The sequence below is a fragment of the Cyprinodon tularosa genome, unplaced genomic scaffold (genome assembly GCF_016077235.1).
Source record: "Cyprinodon tularosa strain WSP-4 unplaced genomic scaffold, ASM1607723v1 ctg98, whole genome shotgun sequence".
Taxonomy (NCBI): domain Eukaryota; kingdom Metazoa; phylum Chordata; class Actinopteri; order Cyprinodontiformes; family Cyprinodontidae; genus Cyprinodon; species Cyprinodon tularosa.
In genome coordinates, this window is record NW_024039762.1 from 3,170,308 (window position 1) to 3,192,290 (window position 21,983).

The 21,983-nt window shown below is 38.0% G+C and overlaps 1 protein-coding gene across 1 annotated transcript; it reads right to left on the reverse strand.

The window, feature by feature from the left end:
* Window positions 1–1,788: 1,788 nt before the first annotated feature.
* On the reverse strand, window positions 1,789–19,479 carry zgc:110410 (uncharacterized protein LOC553618 homolog). The gene is made up of 11 exons (XM_038275910.1): window positions 19,382–19,479; window positions 18,387–18,535; window positions 17,237–17,405; window positions 14,431–14,509; window positions 13,781–13,834; window positions 12,611–12,701; window positions 12,452–12,489; window positions 10,893–10,980; window positions 7,606–7,695; window positions 2,922–2,969; window positions 1,789–2,328 (listed from the first exon to the last, which is right to left on the reverse strand). The coding sequence occupies exons 2-11, from the start codon at window positions 18,501–18,503 to the stop codon at window positions 2,176–2,178; spliced, it is 927 nt and encodes a 308-aa protein (XP_038131838.1). The 5' UTR covers window positions 18,504–18,535; window positions 19,382–19,479; the 3' UTR covers window positions 1,789–2,175.
* Window positions 19,480–21,983: the final 2,504 nt, after the last annotated feature.

Consider the following 21,983-nt stretch of genomic DNA (forward strand, 5'->3'; position numbering starts at 1 on the left):
ATTTGCCATGCCTCTACTATGGCTACCAAACATATCTATTTCTGCCCAGGTTAAACAGTTTTTTTCACCCTCTTGGCAGCGGTTGCCTTTGTTGACCATGAAATTACACTGACCAGCTGGCTCATTTACTGTAAATACACAATGAGGTGCATTTGGTGCTTTGCACCATTCATGGTTAAATATGGGAGAGTAGTGAGATGAGCATGAGTTGGAGCCCTGTGAGCACAGCTGTGATAAATTAACAACCTTATCTTGTTTTTGGGTGCATGGTTTAATACGGTAAATGGAAAGTATCTTTTGAGTTTGCCTGTTTTTGTCTTTTTGGCATTTTCAAACTTCTAGTATAGATCCCACACGATCTTTGATAAATTAAACCCCCTAAAATTAGCTTAAAACGTGAAACGTAAGCATTAGGCTCCATTTCACAGTAACAACTTTTTATAATGAGACCCATAAGTATGAATTCAGTGCTATATTTACTGTTACATGGGCTAAAGTCATAAGAGCACCTGAGTCTGTTTGGAAGCGGACCGAAACCACTTCAAATAGGGCGTCTCTTTTTATCCTTACCAGAGTTCACCTGAGTTCAGATAAATTAGTAAAACATATTGGGTCCATTTAAAGTGGATCAAACAATAAAGGGGTTAATGCACCTTAAATTGAGGTGTAGGCAGCTATAAAATGGCATCAAGTCTAAAGTCTCAGGACCGTACTGTAGTCTTCATGCAGCATTCCCAGGTTCAAATCCTCACCTGCAGCATGTCCTGACATCTCTTTCCACTTCTTTTCCTGTCTATTGTCAAATAAAGGACTTTCATTTAATATTAGTGACTTTTATTACAATTCACTAGTGCCACACAGACTGCTGAGAGGTGCACTGCAAATGTGAATGACTGTCTTTGTGGAATGTGGAATGCAGCTGATATCTGACTTCCTCTCAAAATCAAAGTTTTTCCAGGAATATGATTTTTCTTTCAGCGACTTTTTGAGATCATTATTATTGAAGTACAGGGAAATCCTCAAAGGTATATTATAGCAGTTATGTTTAGTAAAAAGAAACTCTCAGCAGCTTCCATTCAGTTTTCTAAGGCAGGGGAGTCAAAGTGGTTCCAGAAAGGGCCGTGTGGCTGCACATCAGACTCCAGTCACCTCATCAAGTCATCATGTTCAGATTGGACTCACTTGATGAGATGACTGGAGTCTGGGTTGCTATTGCTTTGTTGGAAAGAAAACCTGCAGCCACGTGACGTGGCCCTTTCTGGAACCACTTTGACACCCTTTTAAGGCGTTAACATGAAGCAGATGTATGATATATTCTGCATTAATGTCAGTATCGGCCACAGTTGGTCATTTTTAAGCATATTGTGAAAACTAGTCCAAGATAATAACTGATACTTGTTTTTTATGCGTCAGCTATTTTGGTTTCGGGTGTGTTTGTAAGTGGTGAATGGCCTGTACTTATGTAGTGCTTTTTCAAGTCAGGCGACTCGACTGAAGCGTCATTCACCCATTCATGCACACACTGATGGTGGCAAGCTACATTGTAGCCAAAACTGCCCTGGGGCTCAATGACAGAACGAGGCTGAAATACACTGGCGCCACTGAAGCTCTGACCACAATCAGTGGACAATGCAGGTGTCCTGCCCAAGTACACAACGACACTGAAAGCCAGAGCTGGTGTAGGTACTAGATTGGGACCTCTGGTTGCAGGATAAACTCCTGCATCCGACGCCATTGTCATTTGTGTGTGTCAGGATTGTGGGAGTTTAACTGAAACAATGTCAGTTTTTTTCTCAGATGCCTTTTGCTCGGTCTCACTTTTTATTGTACATATTTTTAAATTCTATCATGGTTATATGACAATACAAGCCCCATTATAACTTCAAATAAAACAATTTTAAAAAGATTCTTTAAAAAAAAAAGCATTAAATTTAATTTTTTTGACACATTGATTAACAAGCAAGTTGATAACAAACACAAAAGAACAATGAAAGTTTTTTTTAAAGTGATTAAAAGCCTCAAGGATATTTCAACATCCTGATGCACTAAAATTGTTTTGTTTTGAATTTACTGCTGATGTTTGTATATAGCTGCAACATGCCTGGAGAATAAAAATACTCTCATAAAAACAATTATTTTTTACTGTTCTTTAAATAAGCTTGAGAATAATCAGATTCAATTGCAGCAGTTAATGATTTGTAGCAGGAGAAGAAATAAGTTGACAATGTCCAAGTAGAGGCTGAGGGCAGCATAGATGTACTCCTCAGGAGATATTTCGTACTTCCGGTGTTTCCCCCCCAGAATCAACTGAGTATCAAGCAGCAAGTACTGCAGAGAGACAGAGAAACAAATAACTGTACCACCCCTGACATCTGAAGGCAGCATGCTTTTTTATGATGAAAGAGAAAAGGACAGTTATTAGCTGGGCTCTAAAAACAAACACAGGCTTTTATTTTCCCAGAGATGCTACTGTGCATATAAACAACAGACATAGAAATTATTTTTCAGCGTGAGCAGTGCAGTTGAAAATAACTTGTGACTTGCTGTTGACAGCCTGTTCAGCTCTGCATGCAGGTTGCAGTTTGTTCCGCTAGCTGACGGATGGGTCACAACATTTGCTGTTAATGCCAAAAGCACTTAGGAGACGTAGCCGTACAAATGAAGCCCACTGCTGTTATCGAGTGCATAATTGAAATTAAAGGGCAGGGAGACGTGTGAGTTACATCAAGGACTGTGACAAACACTAGTGGCAGCATGCATGGCCTGTGGGATCAAAGCTGAGCCACATGCATTTGCTTGACTTTAAAACTTCTTTGATGTTGGTTTCTTTCTCTTTTTTTAAAGCATGTTTTCATATGATTTTTTTGATCCTGATTGCTGCAGACAAGCTCTTACTTTCACAGGGGTTTGAGTGTACTTACGAAAGAAAACAGCACAGTTCCCAGGTAGGCGTAGAAGATGTAGAGATACTGAAGAAAGAATCAGAGGTATAATAAGCAGAGGTTTGATATGAAAAATGTCTTATAATTATTAATTCCACAAATGAGTCTAACACATTTCAAATTTTATTTCAGATTTTTTTTCTGTTTCCTGGTGGTGTCTGGGAGACATCTTTTATTTTTGAACATTAAATTCTGAAATCTTTCTAAATGAAATCACCTCCACTCAGATCCATGCAAAATGGTTTTTTTTATTTATGCTGATCTTCTTGCACCGCCTGACAGATTAAATGGGCAGCAATGTCTTGGTTGTTCAGTTCATTCGGAAACTTCATTTGGAAATTGCACAGTGCTTTAGAAGATCTTTTAAGCTTGTCTTGATGAAATAAAAACCAACAATGGTCACAGAAATAGCTTGAATCTGACAAAAGTAATAATGTCAAAAAATTCTACTAAATTGAACAAATTAAAGTAAGACATTGCTTTTAAACTGTTGTTACTAATGTTACTTTAGGGCCGCGGTTCTCAAAGTGTGTGGCGCGACCCACTGGTGGGGAATTGAGACGTGACAGGTGGGGCGCGCCAAGTTCCGGTGTGTGTGTGTGTGTGTGTGTGTGACTATAAATGTAGAATGTGTGAGAGCAAACTGTCCTTATAGCTGTATGTTGCCGCTTTTTAGACCAATCAAACCCACAAAGTAATCATTACTAGCCTACATGCAGTCTAATTAAAAGAACATTAGATATGAGAAAAATTTCCCCTGGAACTGAAGTGCCAAAATAATGATTGACGTGACGTCGGCATATTATTTGTAACAGAATAAACTTTCGCGCCCCAGTGTTGCCAACTCAGCGACTTTGTCGCTATATTTCAGACCCCTCCAGCGACTCTTTTTCAAAAAAACAAATCTAGCGCCTTTTGGAGACTCTTACGTGAAAGCACGTATCGTTCCTTTTCTTGTCCTCCAGCGGCAGGTGCTGCCGTGGGGCGCCTCCCCCGTCCCAACCCCGTTCTCCCCCGCTATTGCAGGAGTCCCTATCAGCGCTGCAGTCAGAGCAGAGACACAGCATGTTTAACTTTTGCGTCCAGACTGCAAATAAAGCGCACATGCGCCGGGATTGACGGCGCAGGTTGATCATAAATAACTGAATTTGAAATATTTTATCTTAAATAAATAACGGCGTTTGATTCACACAGCCACATGTTCATGTTTCTGGTTAGGAGTGGAGAGCGAGTATCCACTCATCGGGCAGAGAGCTGTGTGCATTCTTCTTCCCTTTGCCACATCATATCTCTGTGAGATGGGCTTTTCAGCTGCTGCTTCAATGAAAACAAAATACAGATCTCAGCAGAACATTGAGCATGACTTGAGAGTGGCAGTATCAAGCCTGCAACCCCGTTTTGAGAAACTGCAATGCAAAACAGGCTCATTGCAGCCACTAATGCAGGGATAAACTGTCTTGCCAGATGGATTTCACTTCTTTTCTTTTATTAACAGATTGCAGAGTGGCACTTTAATTTTTTCTATCTTTGAGCTTGATACAAATTTTGACACAGCTGCATTTTTATTTTCTTTATTTTTGAGCTTGCTGTTATTTGATGTAGATTTGTATTTAGATACTACTTGTTACTTCAATAAAATTGGAAAATTTTAAGATTGTTGAATATTTCATTAGCATTGTGTTGGGGCGATGGGGACAGGCGGGGCTTGAAAATTCCCCCTTGTCCAAAGTGGGGAATGACAGAAAAAGTTTGAGAACCACTGCTTTAGGGTGTGTCCAGTAATTAGCATCACGTGTATCTAAAATCTTGTAAACAGTCAGCGGGCCTTTATAGACACTATGGTGCTACAGGGTACTGTATTCACTGGGCTGTTTGGTGACATGGTGTGTACCACACTCAACATGGATAAAAGGGAGTGAAGAAAAAAAGTTCTAGACAACCATATTAATGGTAAAATCTATAAGACCATCTCCAAGTAGCTTTGTGTTCTTGTGACTACATATATTATTTAGAAATCTAAGGCCAACCTCCAAAGGGGAAAAACAGAGGACAATCAATGAGAAAGATTATATGAATCTTGACAAAAGAACCCAGAAAAACTCCTAAAGAGATTAAAGTTGAAATTCATGCTCAAGGAACATCAAGGTCAGATCGCAACATTGCCTGAGCCCAAGTGGATTTAAAGGGAGACAACCGAGGAGGAAACCATTGTTGGAAACAAATCATAAAAAAGCCAAACTATCATTTGCCAAACCATATGTTGGCAGGTCAAAATCTGCTGGGAGATTGGCCATTGGAGAGCTGGACATAAATTGAATCTTTTGCACAGGTACATCCGCACTATGTTCACAGATGGAAAAATGACGAATACTGTCCCTAATTTGAAACATGGAAGAGGCTCTGCTCTGTTCTGGGGCTGCTTTGTTTAATCTGGTATCTAGATTATCAAGAGATTCTAGAGAGGAAATGTGCTGCCCAGTTTAAGAAAGCTTGGCCTTTGTTGCACGTCATGGTTCTTGCAATGGGATAATGACCCAAAACACACACTTAATAACACCCAAGAATGGCTAAGAGGAAAATATTTGACTATTCCAAAGTGGCTTTCTATGACACAAAGCTTGTCTCCTCTTTTGGCAAAAAATTCAAATCAGAGAGGCATTATTAATGGAAGGCCACGCAGGCCGCAGGAATCAGAACCTTCTGGCTGCCAAAACTTAAATGGGCCTGTTGGTAACATGAAAAACAAACACTTCTACAACTTTTTTCAGCCGGCAGCTGGAAGTGTTGAGCAGCTGTAATGATTTTAGTTTTTCTGCTACAACACTAAAATGCTAAGCTGTCCTAAAGCCTCTTTCCATCTCCCCTTTTCAAAGAGGAGGTCAACAGAGGTCACAAGTCTGCAGAGATGGCAAAAGTACTCACTTTCCGTACTTGAGTAAAAGTACAGATACTTGTATTAAAATATACTCTGGTAAAAGTGGAAGTACTGATTAAACTTCTTTACTCAAGTAAAAGTAACAAAGTACAGGCTTGTAAATTTACTTAAAGTATAAAAGTAAAAGTAGAAACCACTTTTTTCATGCCGTTGCCTACATTTTAAATGGATGTCTGCCAATAGGACTAGATCTCTGTTGTGTTAATTTTCAATCATCTCGTCGTCCATGCTACTATGCTAACGCCACCAAGCTGCAATGATTTGCCGCGAATGAATACCGCCGAATCTGTCGATTCATCTTGTAGTGGTGTGTCAAATGCAATGTAGATTCCCATCCAATTAGATTTAATTTGTTATTGATGACGTGAAAAATAATAACGGTAACTCCATTGAAATGATTCAAAACTAAAGTAACGAGCCAATTTTTTTAAATGTAAGGAGTAGAAAGTACAGATATTTGTGTAAAAATGTAAGGAGTAGAAGTAAAAAGTCGCCATAAAAATAAGTAGTAAAGTAAAGTAAAAATATCAGAAAAATCTACTTGAGTACAGTAACAAAGTATTTGTACTTCGTTACTTCCCATCTCTGCAAGTCTGGCACAGTTTGGGGAAGCATGAAAAGCTAAACAACTTGGGTTTTTCATGATTATTGATCATGTGTTTACTGTCCTGTAAAGCATGATAAAAAGAAGCTAATGGTGATATAACATTTGTCTGCCAAAATATGACCAAGAGAGTGCTTTTAAACAGGTTAGCTGCTAGATCCATTATGTTAATTACCAAACCTAGCTAAAGCAGCTAAAAGGGTTACATCCTCTGATGATTGGGAGACAATAAAGGTATATGGAGGATGTTCTTTTTCCAGGTGGATCATCTAAATAAATGTAGCCTAAAGAATTGTGCTCGTGCATGCTCTTGCATGCTCGTGTATGCTCTTGCACGCGTTTAATAGGCGTTCCCTCTCAGGATAGGGTTCAGGGTTGTGCATGTTTTTATTACATTTTTTAATTGGAGATGGTGGGTCCTTTCAAAAATTCATGAAAATCCTCTATCTATATACCTTTAAGCTAATAATCAAAATATCTAAAGGTTATTGAGTTCTGATCTTTTTCTAAAATTTTACTTTACCAAATAATTTCTTTTTTACCTCCTTGGATTTGTATTGTAAATTGGTTTGAAAAGTTTCCAATTGCTCTAAATTAAAGAAATTTGACCTCATTCCAAACTGTGATATAACAGCATTATTTCATTGATTGTGGTTTTCAATCATTTTCATTTCTTGTTCTTTGTGTACAAATTAAATTAGTTCATAGTTCAGTTGAGTTTCACTACTTTAGTGAAAAGCATGTGACTGAAATACGTTTGACTTGATATTTTAAATGGATATTGTTGTGAATTTATTTCTCATGTCTGCAGATTTAGCTGTTGGACCAGAATTTCATCTCAATCCACACTTTGATTTGTAGTTAAAGAAACAGCCAGTTGGATGTGTGTACACAGAACAATATAACAGTCTGAATATTATCTGATTAAATAACCGCCTGCGCCTGGGTAGGCATTGAACATACAGTTATTACATAACTAGTCTCATTGACAGTTACAGGAAACCTTTGATTGCAGTAGCAGTTAAATTAGCAGAACAATTAAGAACTATAAAACATTTCTAATTTTAAAGTATACTCCACAACATTTCTTAATTAAAATTATGCATAAATCCAGCATTGTTTACCTGTGATCGGATGATGGCACACATCATTAAGAAGGACAATAAGGAACAGGCAAACATCCACATGCACCCAGCTTTAGGGGTGAAGTCCCACTGATGAAAGAAAAGAAGGAAAGGCAAAAGGAAAAATTATCCTGTAAAGCAGCTCTCTCTCATAAAGAAAATAAATAAAAAAATGCAAACTGTGCAAAGGAATGCCTTCATTTATCGTGAAGGCCATCTGCATTGCAGTGAAGCTAGGGGGCTCTGCAGAGAGTGAAATGACAAAGACATACTGGAGTTTCACATAAAAAGAACATCCTAATAGTTCTGGATATAATTGTCCAGAGCAATTAATCAACCCGGTGCAGCAGAGGCACAGAGGAGGAGAGTAGATATGGCCTTCTGGCCTGTGTGCCCTTTTCAAATGGACAGGAAAAAGATGGCGCTGTAGGAGAACACTGATCACCCGAGGAGCTATGAGCTGAACATGCGAGGTGGCCTGTTTGACATTTATGTTGCAGTGACAGAGATCATAAGGCTTCTTGCAGAGTGTGAACTGGAGAGCAAGAGGTGTTAGAACTGCACATTGAATGACCAGTTGTTAAACTTAAGTGGTTGTGACTGTGACCACTCCCTCTGCCAATATAGCCCGAACGGGGCGGTCACTTTTTACAACATAGTGTTTCTCCTCATTTAGATCTTCATTGTTTTATTCTAAACAGTAGCCGATAACATTTAAAGCACATTACAACCGACTTTTAGAGCCATAATTACAGACGTTCACATTTTTATTTCAAAAATTTGGAGCTCCTATTATAGAACATAAAATGCCAAAATGCATTTGGATGGAATCACTGGGCCTTTAAATATAAGTAGAATGCAAATAATTCATACCCAAGCTATTATTTCTGTACTAAAGTCTTCATAATTACCTGTTTTTTTGTTGTTTTTTTAGTTGGCCAATGCCTGAACCAAGCTATAATTTTAATTACTTTTGAAAAAGTGTTAACCCCAGCTGCACAACATTGAATGCCCCAAATGGTGAGGCTTCTGCTCTTTAACCAAGTTACTATTCCTAGAAAGGGTGTTATAAATAGTAATAGCTATAATCCTTATTATCCAGTCAACAATACACTAGATTTATTGTTGACTGATTAGTCCACATTTCCACCAATACATGTAGTCAGTTGAAGTGTTTAGAAATAAACAAGTTTTACATAAAATCACTAAATATTTCTGCTCTGGTTTAAAGATGAAGCTACAGTATAAAGACTATATAACAGAGTATGAAAGGTTATGGGGTGTCTTTTCTTCCATTATGTCATGATCTTGTCACTTATCACTTCCTTAATTATTCATTCCATTGACCTGTCTAACTTTGCCAGGTTTCTTATCACTGCTCATCTGATCCACCTGTTCCTGCCTCTATTTAAAGAGCTTGCATCCAGTTATCAGCGCCAGATTATTCTCGTTCTCTCAAGCCAGTGGTAAGAGTGTTTTTAGAGTTTCTTTGTGTTTCTGATTTTCTGATCCTTACCTGTTCCGCCTCTCAACCATTGAGCCTGCCTGTTCTCATCTGACCTCAGTGATGAGAAGATTTTTAGCCTACCTGAGTGCTTCTTATTACCTGATACTGAGCTGATCTGCCTTTCAACCACTGAACCTGTCTGTTCCCATCTAAATGGTTTGCCTTAGCTGGCTTCGGACTAATGCCTGTTCTCCGGGGCTGCAGCATCTGAGATATTCGTTGGCAGCCCACCAGCTGCATCCTACCTTCAGCTGACACAGGCTGAACCGTTAAACCAGATAAATGCCCTGGCTGCTGCTACTCAGATCCGTGTTTTAATTAAACGCTTTTAAATGATCCCACTGTCAGCTGTGCCTTGAATACTGGGTCCAATGTTCTGAGTCCTGACACATTTGACTTTATGTCATGCAAACAGAGTGACCCTAACATGATTATGTATAAACCCTTTGGCCAATCCCCACCCCCATTATGGATCCACGTTATACTTTCATCCCTTCCTACTATTATATATCCATGTTCTAACCCATCACTGTATCTATCAGCTATACAGATAAGTATTTTGATGAGTTCTAAGGATAATAATAAAAGTATATACATGTCATGTTTGACTTTCCTGTTTGTTATTCTGTAAATGTTATACTACAACCTATTAACATTTATTTGGATCTTTGGCACAGCTTTTAGAAATATGAGATAATTAAGGACCCCTGACCAAAGATGAATGAAGCTGAATGAGCTCCTCCTTTCAAAGAGTGCAACAGAGGTAGATCACATGAAATTAGCTGAAATCACCAGAGGTCATGGTGGGCAGAAAATAACCCAGAGACAAGTAGAAAATGATTCAGAGTCATAACAAAAGGCTGAGTGGCAGGCACCTTTGTTTAGTACGAAATGGCAAACAGAATTGAAATGACCAGCACACCCACACATTTATTTCAAGATGTTTTCTAAATTCCAATTTATTGCGTAACGTTCAAGCCTTTAGCTACGAGACAGAAACAGAAGGGTCATTCAGTTGCTAAGGAAATAATAAGACTAGATTATTTGGGGAAATGTAGAACCAAATTAATGTGATTTTTTGAGGCCTCTGAATTCTTACTGCAGATATGTGTATAATTAAATACTTCTTCCCAGAGTGAATAAATAATTATTAACATGTCTGAATTCTGATCCTATAATCAAGTCAAAAAACCTAAGTCTCAACAGCTTCTGAGCACAATAGAAACATACTATATACTGTATGCTTATATAAGCATAAGAAATCTACACTTAATTAGGTTTCCATCCTCGTCGCAACAAAGAAAACCCTTATGCAGCTATTTTTTATATTGTTTTTATACTTTCACGCATTTTTTTTAAAATCAATACAGCTTTATTAAGATGGAAGTTTTTTAAAGTTGTAAAGTTCCTTTTTTTTCTGGATTTTTGGACAGTCTATAGTTAAAGCTATGACTTTCTAAATAACTGCAGATTTACTGTAAAAACCTCAGCTTAGAGGACTTTAGCCGAGCCTCTCTGGCGGATGTGAGAAATTATTAGACTGACATAAACACTGATTTCAGCAATAATCATCGTTTTGCCCGGACAGCAATCCTATCGAAGCATTAAACCTCGGCTGGTGCTGCAAGAGGAAACCTGGCCAACATGTTCCAGATGACTGCAACGGAAACACATCTCACAGTGCGGATAGTTATGAGAGAACGATAAGCTGCTGCAGTTTTTTAAATGTCACTTTTGGCTGTGCTGCAAACACAGGCCCAGACGGTGTGACTGATCTTACCTTTGACTGCATAGCAAACAGGCTGATGCCAAAAGTAACGAAAGCTGTCGCACCCACAGCCCACATAACTGCTTCGGCGTTGAAGTAGCTGCAGACAGAAATATCAAACAGAAGTTGCATGTTGGAAATGAACCTTTTTATGTAAGTAGTAAGTAGGCAGAGAGCATTAGCTGAACAGTAGGGGTCTTTCTCTATCAGAGGGAATGTTAATTGAGTTCATAAATGTAATTTTTTCCCACCTTCATAATGTCACAAACCAAAGGAGAAATCCTTAATGTAAGGCTTACCTTCATAATCATTTTTGAACTGATACAACTGTAGCTGATTTTGCCACATTTAACCCACAATTTCAGTGCTTTTTTCTCTGCAAGAACAACAGACTAATATGTACATAGAAATGATATGTAAGTAAACACATTTTAACAATTAAAAATAGCTTTCCATATTTAGAGATGATACTCTTTTTTGCACACTCCACTTTGCAAAAGTCCATTAGCTCAGTCAGACTGAGTGGAGAACATTTTTAAACAGTTATGATGTTAGTTCAATGACAAAACAAGCACTTACCAGGAAAAGCATTACGTTTAGTGTTGGTCCTGTCTAATCAGAGCATCCTTAATATCCATGGCTCACTGTTTTTTTTTAAATTGGAACCTAGAACTTACAGTTTTTTGCCTTTCCTTTCATACAGGCTAAATTCATAGATTCTATAAAAGTTAACATATTTCTCAAATTTATCTCAACTTAGCTCACCAAGAGTTCTTGGAGCTTTTCTTGGGAGTTTTTAGTTGAGCCGTACACTTTCGGATATAGAATAATTATTGATTGAAGTTAGGAGAATTGTTTAGATATTTTTGTTCAGAACTGACCCAACGAAGACTTCTCCCCATGACCTGTCTGCTGTATCAGTACTGTTTTCTGAAAAACCTCTGAAGCTCTAAAGAATAATGGTATTTGAGATAAAACTCAACTAACCTTCTTAGTAAGTAAATATGTCCCTCTTTTTTTTAATAAGTGATGGTATCAGACAAAATGGTTTTGAATGTAAATGCATGGAAATCTTTAAGAAGGTAAAAAATATATATATTAGTTTCCCCAACATATCCTTACTGTTGGTTTACTCTATACAATCCAGAAAAAAATGCATTGAAGTTTGTGATTGCAATGTGACAAAATGTGTACTTTTGAAGGCACTGTATCTTTAATTCTAGCAAAATTCTATAAATATGATAATTTCCCTGGATAAGAGATCATCACTCCTGGGCTGATATGTCTGACAGAATGACTTGTAGCTAAAAAAAAATAGATAGCAAACTGACTGTATACCAAAAAGAAAAACATCTACACAGATTCTGGTTCAATCCCTCAATGCTTCTGGTGTATTCCCAACCAGAAGCCCAGAAAATATGATTTTATAACTTTTTGTTTTGGTAATGTTATCTAGATCGATGCCTTCAAGCCTTGCATCAAGCACGGCATCAGATTTGGGACAAATCGGATTATTAAAGTGCAAATGAGTAAGAATCAGGTGGAGATTATCCTCCGAAACAAACACTCACGCTGCAACAGATCCAAGCATCAGGCCCTCTGCAACAGTCTGAGTTGGAAAGAGAAAGGGAGACACAAACACACAAAAAGAAAAAACAAAAACAAACATGAAACAAGGCGAGGATGGTGGTGTTTTAATTTGCTGCCTGGATGGTGGTGCTTCTACTCACAAACGTGCCCAGAGCTATAAAATTGAGGGGCACCCGGCGACGGATATTATCACAGCAGGCTAAAACCACAATGAGTACCAGCACCACTGACCTGTATAAGCATAATGTGTTTCATAAATATCAAATAAGAAGCTTATAAACAGACAAAGGCATTGGGCTAAAGTCATAGTGTTGCTGTTAGTTTTTTACATGGTACATGGAAGTACTAAAACAATACTGTGTAACGTTTAGCTACCAGGAGTGCTAGACTTAAACTCAAAAGTTAAATGCCACTCCATTTGATAATACTCATGGTGTCTGCTGCCACTCTACTACATAGGCTTCTCTGTTCTTATCGATTTTTCACAACTTTCTCATATTTTCACAGAGATCACATATTTTCACATATCCATTACTGCAAAAATGTCCACAGCTGTACATTGATTATTTATTTTCCAGATACACAGTATTTATATTATATAAAAATTGTACAGCACGGTATTGTGTTTGTTGCTTTACTTAACTCTGTCACTTATTCTGTTATTTTTATACACTTTTCACACATTTTTGCTATAACCTTTTGCTGCTGCAATACCAGAATGTCCCCATTGTGGGACAATAAAGGGATTTCTATTCTATTCTATTCTATTCTATTCTATTCTATTCTATTCTATTCTATTCCTTTCTATTCTATTCTATTCATTTGCAGTATTCAGAAGCAGGCCATGTTTTGGAATCTGATAGCAGGCAACTTTGAAAAACCAGATTAAAAGTAATGGAGTTACTTTTAAAAAACGCCAGCATTGACACATCTATATTAAATCCTAAAATCAGGGACCAAAAAAACAAAAGTCTGATCAGGTAACTGTCACATCAGTTTTGTTGCCAGATAGCAACTTTTATCTTAACTACAGTAGCTCTAGGGTTTAATGGGAGCTCAGACTGCTTTGAAGTGGCTTTGTGGGCTGTATGACTCATTTAGTGACGGATCCAACCCTCTACAGTAACATAGGTGGATTTTTAAGAAGGGCAACTAGGCAAGATTATCTATACGCTCATTAAATGAGATTAGAAATATTTTAGATTAGGTTAATACTTGGGTTAAACGTAACGCAGTGTTGCTTTAATGAAGATTACTCACTAGAAATGACAGGAGCAAAGGGTCAAAATGGTTACAGTGTTTTGGCTTACATCATAGTGTAGGAGAACCAGTAGTTGTTATAAATCCAAGTCTTCAGTGTGTTGCTGTCATGAAAAGCAGAAGAAAGAGAGGAAGGATTATTTAATATAGCCACTATTTATTTAATAGAAGCAAGGGAATTATTGCATGTAATAGTTATAGAGGACAGGACATTCCACAGGCAGAAGCTGAATGCCATGCCCAACGCTTTCCACTGCATCAGTTACATAAAACACATATGGTTCCAACTAATGCAGTCTAAAACATAAACACTCTTCACTAAATCAGGATCTGTAATAAATTACTGCATCAAGCCACAGCCATTTTTAGCCCATATACAATCATTTATCTATAACTACAAATTAAAAATTATATTTTGATACATTTTGATAAATCACAAACTCTGGGTGAAAAGTGATGTACACAAGTTTCAGGTCTCATTTTGGGTCTACACAGGCTTGAAAAAAGGAGATATCAGGCAACAAAACATAAACAATGCCGATGAGGGTAAATACTTTATCGACCAGCGGTACCCATAGTGGGAATTCCCCAACTTCTACTTTTTCAGGTGTACTTTCATACACAGACAAGTCACATGTCAGGAATTTGGATATTAAGGCTTGTGAAATGGCTTCAGAGAATTTAAGAGTCGGTGTCTCACCAGTAAATAAAGGCGCAGATAATCCCAACAGTACACAGCAACTGAATCATCAGGGTCAGGTAGACTTTCAGAATAAAACCTGTGGAATGTCAGGAGAAAAAAGGGATGGAGAAGTATAGCAAGGAAAAACACCACAATTTAACACAACATGGAGAGTTTTTCAAAGAGAAGCATGATGGCAAATTTGATGTTGGTGCAGATTGTTTTTTTTTTCTTTTGAAAAATTGGCCAATATCCAAAAATACTCCTCTCAAACAGTTCCTAAGTTAATCAAACAGTTCTTGATAAGGAGTTTTAGTCTTAAGAGTTATTGAGTTAGCGGTTGGGAGTGACTGAAAGTAAGATGATAAAAATGTTTATGTTAGTTGGCTCCGTTGCTAGGTGTGACACTGAAGAAAAAACAAAAAGCCCTGGGAGTGATGCATGGAGTGAAAAAAAAACAATCAAATATAAAAGACTGGCTTACAAAATGTGTGTCATGATGGTGAAACTTAGATAGAATAGTAGATAATTAGATAGAATAATAAATAATAGACAATACAATTGATGGTCACACAGTATCCAAATGTTTGAATACATGTTATTTACATCTTCACATTTAAATTTAACTGTTTGTTATGTGTTATGTTGTCATTTTACTTCCTCTATTTAGGTTTAATGGACACTCACCCGTAGGCCTATTACTGTTATTGCCTGCTTATAAAGCGGTTTGTTTGGGACAAATTGAGATAACTGAACCGGACAGAGGAACCGCGCCTGTTAGTGGCAAATCTCTGGGAGGAGAATAAAGGAGCTCTGAAAGGTATATTTGGTCCACTGGTATCACAGTATGAACAAAGAGTCAGACTTTGAAGCATATTGCCAAGCAGATTAATGCGTCATTCTCTCTGATTTCATCAGCCAGGAATGTCAGACAGAGTATGCTGCAATCAAAAATCAGAGAGGAGATCATGGCATCAAGAATTTCTAGATAACCATTTGGAATATGACTGCTGACAGGGTCATGTACATACTATAATATACATAATAGAGCTGTATGTTATTGTACTATATTTAGTCTAGAATGTATTTATATGTTTATCTTTTCTTTAACTTTTTCAATTACTCTTCAAATATTAGTGTTTGAAAACATTCTACATTCTGCTAATTGTTTTTGCAATTTTTCACTTTTTACTTGTGATTATTACAAAAAAAATATATATATATATAAAAATAAAAAAAAAGAATTTATGAGTAAAGTGAACCGTTAAGGCTGGTGAAACTATTTGATATCCATCTAAGGAGATGATATATTTAATCTTATCTCAATACTGACAGGAATAAAAGAGTTATAAAGCTTTACCTTTACCCCATGTGCATCAATTAAACAGGTCTCTGTTTCTGGTATCTTCTCTACTTTAGGTTCCCTGAAAGTCCTCCTCTCTATTCCTAACATTTTCTCAGATTATGAGCACTCTTACAGCAGCACTAAGTACTTCATATATCCTCTTCTAAGTCCCTGTGATGGCAATCAAAGTAAATGGTCTGAAATCTCACCCTACTGGCTCTGGTCGGAAAACCACATTTTCAAGTTTGTATGCCATTGACCCAGCGGGAGTCTTATTGTTCTGTTCTCGTTCTCTAAGTAAGATGAACACTGTTATGGGAGAGGTTTGCGATGGCGCTTAATGTGGTGGACGCACAAACAAAGGGTTAGTGCTAAGGGTTAATGCTTAGGGGCTGGTCGGCATCCGGCCACACTGTGCATTGCTATAGTGCTGTGGTGCAGGTTGAGATGAAATCAAACTTTTGCTACTTTCTTACAAATACATTTATACAGCCAAAATAAATAACTATTGTATTTCACGGAGGATATCCCATTCATCACGTCTTTTTCTTCTTCCAAACTGGTGATTTTTTATTGGTCAATGTGATGAGTATGCAGCAAAACCAGTGGAACTCAAATTTGAGCTTAAGTGTATCCTCTGCGATTTGTTCGCTGTTACACCCGCTGCACTGATGCAGACTTGCTTTTTGAGGGCTGAAAGATCTTCTCGCTCTAACCACTTCTTTGTTCGGGATTGTCCTAATACGGCGGATCCTCTGCTGACATGCACAAAAGGAAGGTTTGAGCTTACAGGGAGTGTTTAGGGGCCAGTTTGGATCCGACATGTGGTTTTTGGATGTACTGTTGCTCTTGATAAACCCCCCCCCCCCCACAAAAAAAAACAACAACATAAAACCGTTTCAGATCAGGCAATGCTGTTATTGGACTTGTAACTACCACATCTACTAACTTCTGTTATTTGTAATGTTGTGAATATAGAGTGCTATGTTTTAACATGCCACTATCAAACATTGAGTGTCTGACTCACCCTATGAGAGAGGATGAAACATGAATTCTACATAAGTAACAAGTTGATGTAAAAATGCTGCTGCACTAGCTTATATTAAACGATGGAAAATACTACCCACTTCTCTTGACATTTGGTCATGATATGCATCTTCAGTGTTTACAACATTGCTATTTTCAAAAGAGCCTGTACAGGGAGCACGACTCAAAACTTAATTGTTGCTGTTTTTACAACCTAAGATGCTTTTTTAAATACCTTTTATTTTAGCAATGCAAATTCTGTTTTCAGTAAAGCTGCTTCTAATCCAATCATCTAAAGACATTAGTGATGAATTGGGGGTAAAGAGAGCTGAGGGTACAAAAGGCACAGATCAAAGTGAATGGTTTTAGTTCAAGATATATATATAGTTATAGTTATCCACTTATAACCTTGAGCATAATAAAAACATGACTTTCTCTTTCTTTAGCCCTCACCTCTCCGTATTCCAGCGACACTGAAGGGGTTCTCCTCAGATTCGTGGGAATACACAGGTGGATCCTGACTGTAGTACTGGTTGCCTCCATATGGGGGTGGTTCCTGAGGAGGGACTATGTTGCCGTAGGAGGCAGGACGAGAGACGATCGCAATGTTCCCATTTCCAACCTATAAAGTCAGTCGGATGTTAACAGAAACATATTTGGACGTGCCATACAATACACAAACTGATGTCATGATATTGGTCATGACCTTGGCTTAATTACTCATTTCATTCACCTATCTAACTCCACCCAGTCATCAGTAGCAGATTATTCTCAAGCCAGTGGTGAGAGTGTTTTCAGTGTTACCAGTGTTACCTTAGTGTTACCACTGAGCATGTCTGTCCCCATCTGATCTGTTTGCCTGACCTGTCTGCTGACTCCTGCTGGATTCTGCCTGTTTGTTGAATTTGGAGCTGTTTCCTGTCACCGACCTGGATTTCCCTTCGTAACCTCTTTAGACATCTTATCTCCTGTTTCTGTACCCTGAGCACATTTTCGCCACTGGCATTTCCCTCTGGATTATCCTGCCTTCTTCATCTGCGAGGATCTGATCTCCTGCTTGTATTCCATCCTCCGGGGCTACAGCATCTGGGACTCAATGAGCTTTGTCAGCCGTGTCTTGTTGTCATGCTGGCATCAACCACGTTCTCTGGGCACAGACTGAGCTATTAAACGAGGTTAGTGACTCACATTCATAGTCTTGCCCTGCCGGATTTAAGTGGTCACTAACCTGCGTTTCCTTTCTCTAGAGGTTCCTGCTTTATCTGCTGTTACTGCAGAGTTGTTTTTAAATAAACTCTCTTTTGAGTAATTGTACTGTTACTGTTAAGTAATCGTCTTCCTTGCCTTGAATACTGGGTCCTCTGTTCTGAGCCATGACACTGTAACTTTTAAAGATCGGCAATTTTAGAGAAATGTTTTGCTAAGGGAAATATGATAAATTATTTTTTTGTATTTCTTATGGTTCTTACCTGGATTAAATGTTTTATGAAAATGTCATAATACTGACTTTGTTATGTTTTATTGAGACATATATTTTTTAGTAAATTATAGTTTAGAGTGTCTTGTTTTACAAGAAGACTTCAAGTATGCCAGTGTCACTAACCTCGTATGTCATCCCAGTGTAGGGATTTCTTTCATAGTTTGGAGGGCTGTAGGGATGAGGGTGACGTTCAAATCTCCCTGCAGTGTTGCCATTCGTCTGGTCCATTTCACTGAACATAACCGAATCTTTCCATCAACCTAAGCACAAAACTGACAAGAGAAGATATAATGCACATGGCAGCGAATTAAGGTGATAGCTGAGGCCCAGAGGCATCTTTTTGGAGAGTATCAGGGGTTTCATCAGTGATGTTAAACTGGCAAATGGGGCACTGTCAGCAGGGAACAAATAAATGGGTAATTACAAAATGATGCATTGCACAAACACACAGCCAGCCATGACTAACATCCATAATTATGGCCTTAAACCCCTTAACTTAATAGAGCTGTATGTATTTTTTATTGGCCAGATAGAATGTGGTTAATTGATCTCAAAGGATATCCAGCTGTCATTATGACAGACACGCACACATAAAAAGATTAGGCAAAAACAACTTACAATTCTGTTCTATGTGCAGAAAAGAAATAAAAAAACAACACTAACTTGTTCAAGATGGTATTTCTTTGTTAATCATTTAATAAGGTGATAATTACAGTGACAATGAAAAGCTGTGGTAAAAATAATATTGGCAAGAGAGCACATTGAAATATTTTAAAGCAAATAAATCCACTCTGATATAAAAACCAACATTAATTATCTTCATAACAAGTAATTCATCTATTGTAGTTATAAAGAATTATCCATCAAATAAAATCATGTTCTGTTCCCTATTCAGACATTACCAGTCGGATACATCTACTGTGAAGAGAAACCACAAGATCAGACATAAAGCTGACTTTGTTTTAGCTTGTGTCGAAAACTGTAAAGCAATTATTATTCCCTCCATCATAAGGCACAAAGAGCTCTTTATATATTTAAGGTCGGCAGAAAGGTGTTTAATTAAGGCTATTTATTGAAATAAGCTAATTACAACAGGAGTTCATTATGTTTCGCCTTACCTCTGCTGTGGAGACCATTTAGCAGCGGTTTCGCTTTAGGGCAAAGTCTACCTGCTATCAGCTGGTACCCACAGAGACTGGACTTTAGCTCTTCAGGGAATGGATGGGCCCAACATTAAACCTAACGGGATATTCAGATGAAGACAGCTGACACTGGGCCAGAATTAATTAAACCTTTCTTTTTTTTTTTTTTTTCTAACCAACACTGAATCACTTCGACCTTTAGAATAATTTCATTTGCATCACCTATGCCTGTTTTAATAAAGGTATGTTTTGAAATTCAATCTCCTTTAATAGGACACTGTAGGCCTGCTGTCTGAGATAAGTCTATAACTTCCCTGCTTTCTAGCACAAACGGAAAGGAAAAAAGAACAATGTCTGCCTTTGAAATCCTTTGAGTCCTCTGGCCTTCATGGTTAACCTTGGTTACCTATTGATAGCAGTCCGCCGGTGCAAACTATCCACCGACGAAGAGATGGATGTAAAATGTATGCTATCAGGCTTGTCTATTCTAAAGGATGTTAGCTGCTGGGTCACATCAGGAGGAAAGAAAAGCTAAAGACCTATTGAAAGCGCCAGAAATACATGAAATAATGTAGGTCAATACAGTCTTAGTGGTACTTCATGGAGAATTGCCACTAAAGGGGTTATATTGAGGAATCAATCCACGAATCAGAAGCAGCCAACCACAAACCTATTTTCTATAAAACTGTGTATTACAGTCGATTACACAGTTTAAAAGACATAAAGAAACAAATGTTCAAGGAAATATAACTAAATTACATTCACGCAAATCCCAAGCCTGAACACTGAGCAGCTCAGCTTATGATTTCACATTAAGAGGTGTGACAGACTCATATGAATTACTCTAAAATATCTTAACAATTAAATTGTGGATTTCAGAGCATTTTAGTGCCAAACTCAGAGTGTATGGTACAAAACAGAAAAGAAAAAAAGGATTCATTCCAGGTAATTTCACCCAGACTATTAAGTTTATATTTATACAGCAAGTGAACACTTGGGGGCACTAGTCTCCTATGCTTCCTCTGTTAATTGCAGTCATTTGATTGTGGCTTTGGCCCTTCTCAGGCTGTCACCTCCCCACCCACCCAGCCAACAGCTCCAAATCCTCCAGAGAGCTCTCTTAAAACCCGGCTGCCTCTTCATCTTATCTGCCGGATCAAATCCTTCATTTCAGTCTCCAACGTGTGATATTTGTGCTCTTTTTAAAGTGTTTCCAAAATAAAAAAGAAAAACAGATCACATCATTTCCTGTGTTCACACAGTGATAAATAAATAAATAAGATAAAGCAAGAATAAAATAAAGACGTCATCTTTGAAGGCACAGATAGCGTTTTTCGCCTCAAACACAGGCTCTGGGCTCTGTTCACGGCTGATTGGTGTGTCAGTCAACACAGGCTGGATTTACAATGCCTGCTCAAATCTGATGAGCCTGCTCCCACCTCTGCATCAGATCTCGGCTGGATTTGAATGGGCGGCACAACAAACACAGTCACATTTGAGCAGGCAGTTGAAATCAAGCCTGTGTTGACATACCAATCAGCGTGAGGCCAAATTTAAAATGGATCAGATTGCTTCAGTGCCATACAAACCAGAGGAATGCGGGGCTTATGAAGCATAATATGTGATGAACTGAGAGATGGGGTTTGTTCTTCTATCAATCTGTCTGTCTACATATGAAAATATTGTGAAAGTTAAAAAAAAAAAAAAAGAAAGAAAGAGCAAAAGAAATACAGACGTGTACCTTTAACGTCTGCTGACAGCTCCGTTTTGTCTGCTGAGATGCTCTCTGGGGCTTTTGGGACAGGCAGAGGGGAGAAGAAGAAGAAGACGAGATGTAGCCATCATGAGAGTCTCTTTTTCTGATTTTGCTGCTGTGAATAACTGCTTTATGGCCAGCCTAGCCGCACAAGGATTTATTTGAAGAATTGAAACTGTGGTTTGTGTGGCCTCAGAGAGCTGTAGTGCAAGTCCGTGGATCCGTGCTACAACATGCGCCTTCATTTCTAATTTACAACCTTCTGGAGCTGCTAATGTAGAATTTCTCTGGGATGTATTGCTGATGAGAAAGTTCAGTGGAGGCTCACACGACACAGTGTGTTACTGTAAAATGATGTGGTATTCTGAACTGATTTACACCCTAATGTCATCTGCTCAAGTGCAAGGAAGGTTTTTTGAGTTTAAATTTGTACGGTATGGCATGTATATTTGTCCAATCTCTCTTACTCTGATGGTCTTAAATAAAATATAACTATGTCAAGAATGATCAGCTTATCTGTGCCCAGCAAAGAAAAGAAACCCCATATCATGATACCGCCACTTGTGTGTTTTGCCTTGGAGGCGCTATGGTCAGCATTGGTTTTCTACTACGGTTTGCATAAGGGTCAAAATGTGAAGCTTTGTCAAAATAACTTATTTCATTTGATTAATATTTCCTCTGCAGGAAAACTGCACACAAGACTTCTTATGTTTTCCTTAAAATAATTTTTTTGCCACTGATGCCTTGTTTCCTCATGTTTTAAATCCTTATCTTCCCCCCTGTGTTTGAAAATTAACTTTACTAACTATACCTTCTAACCCA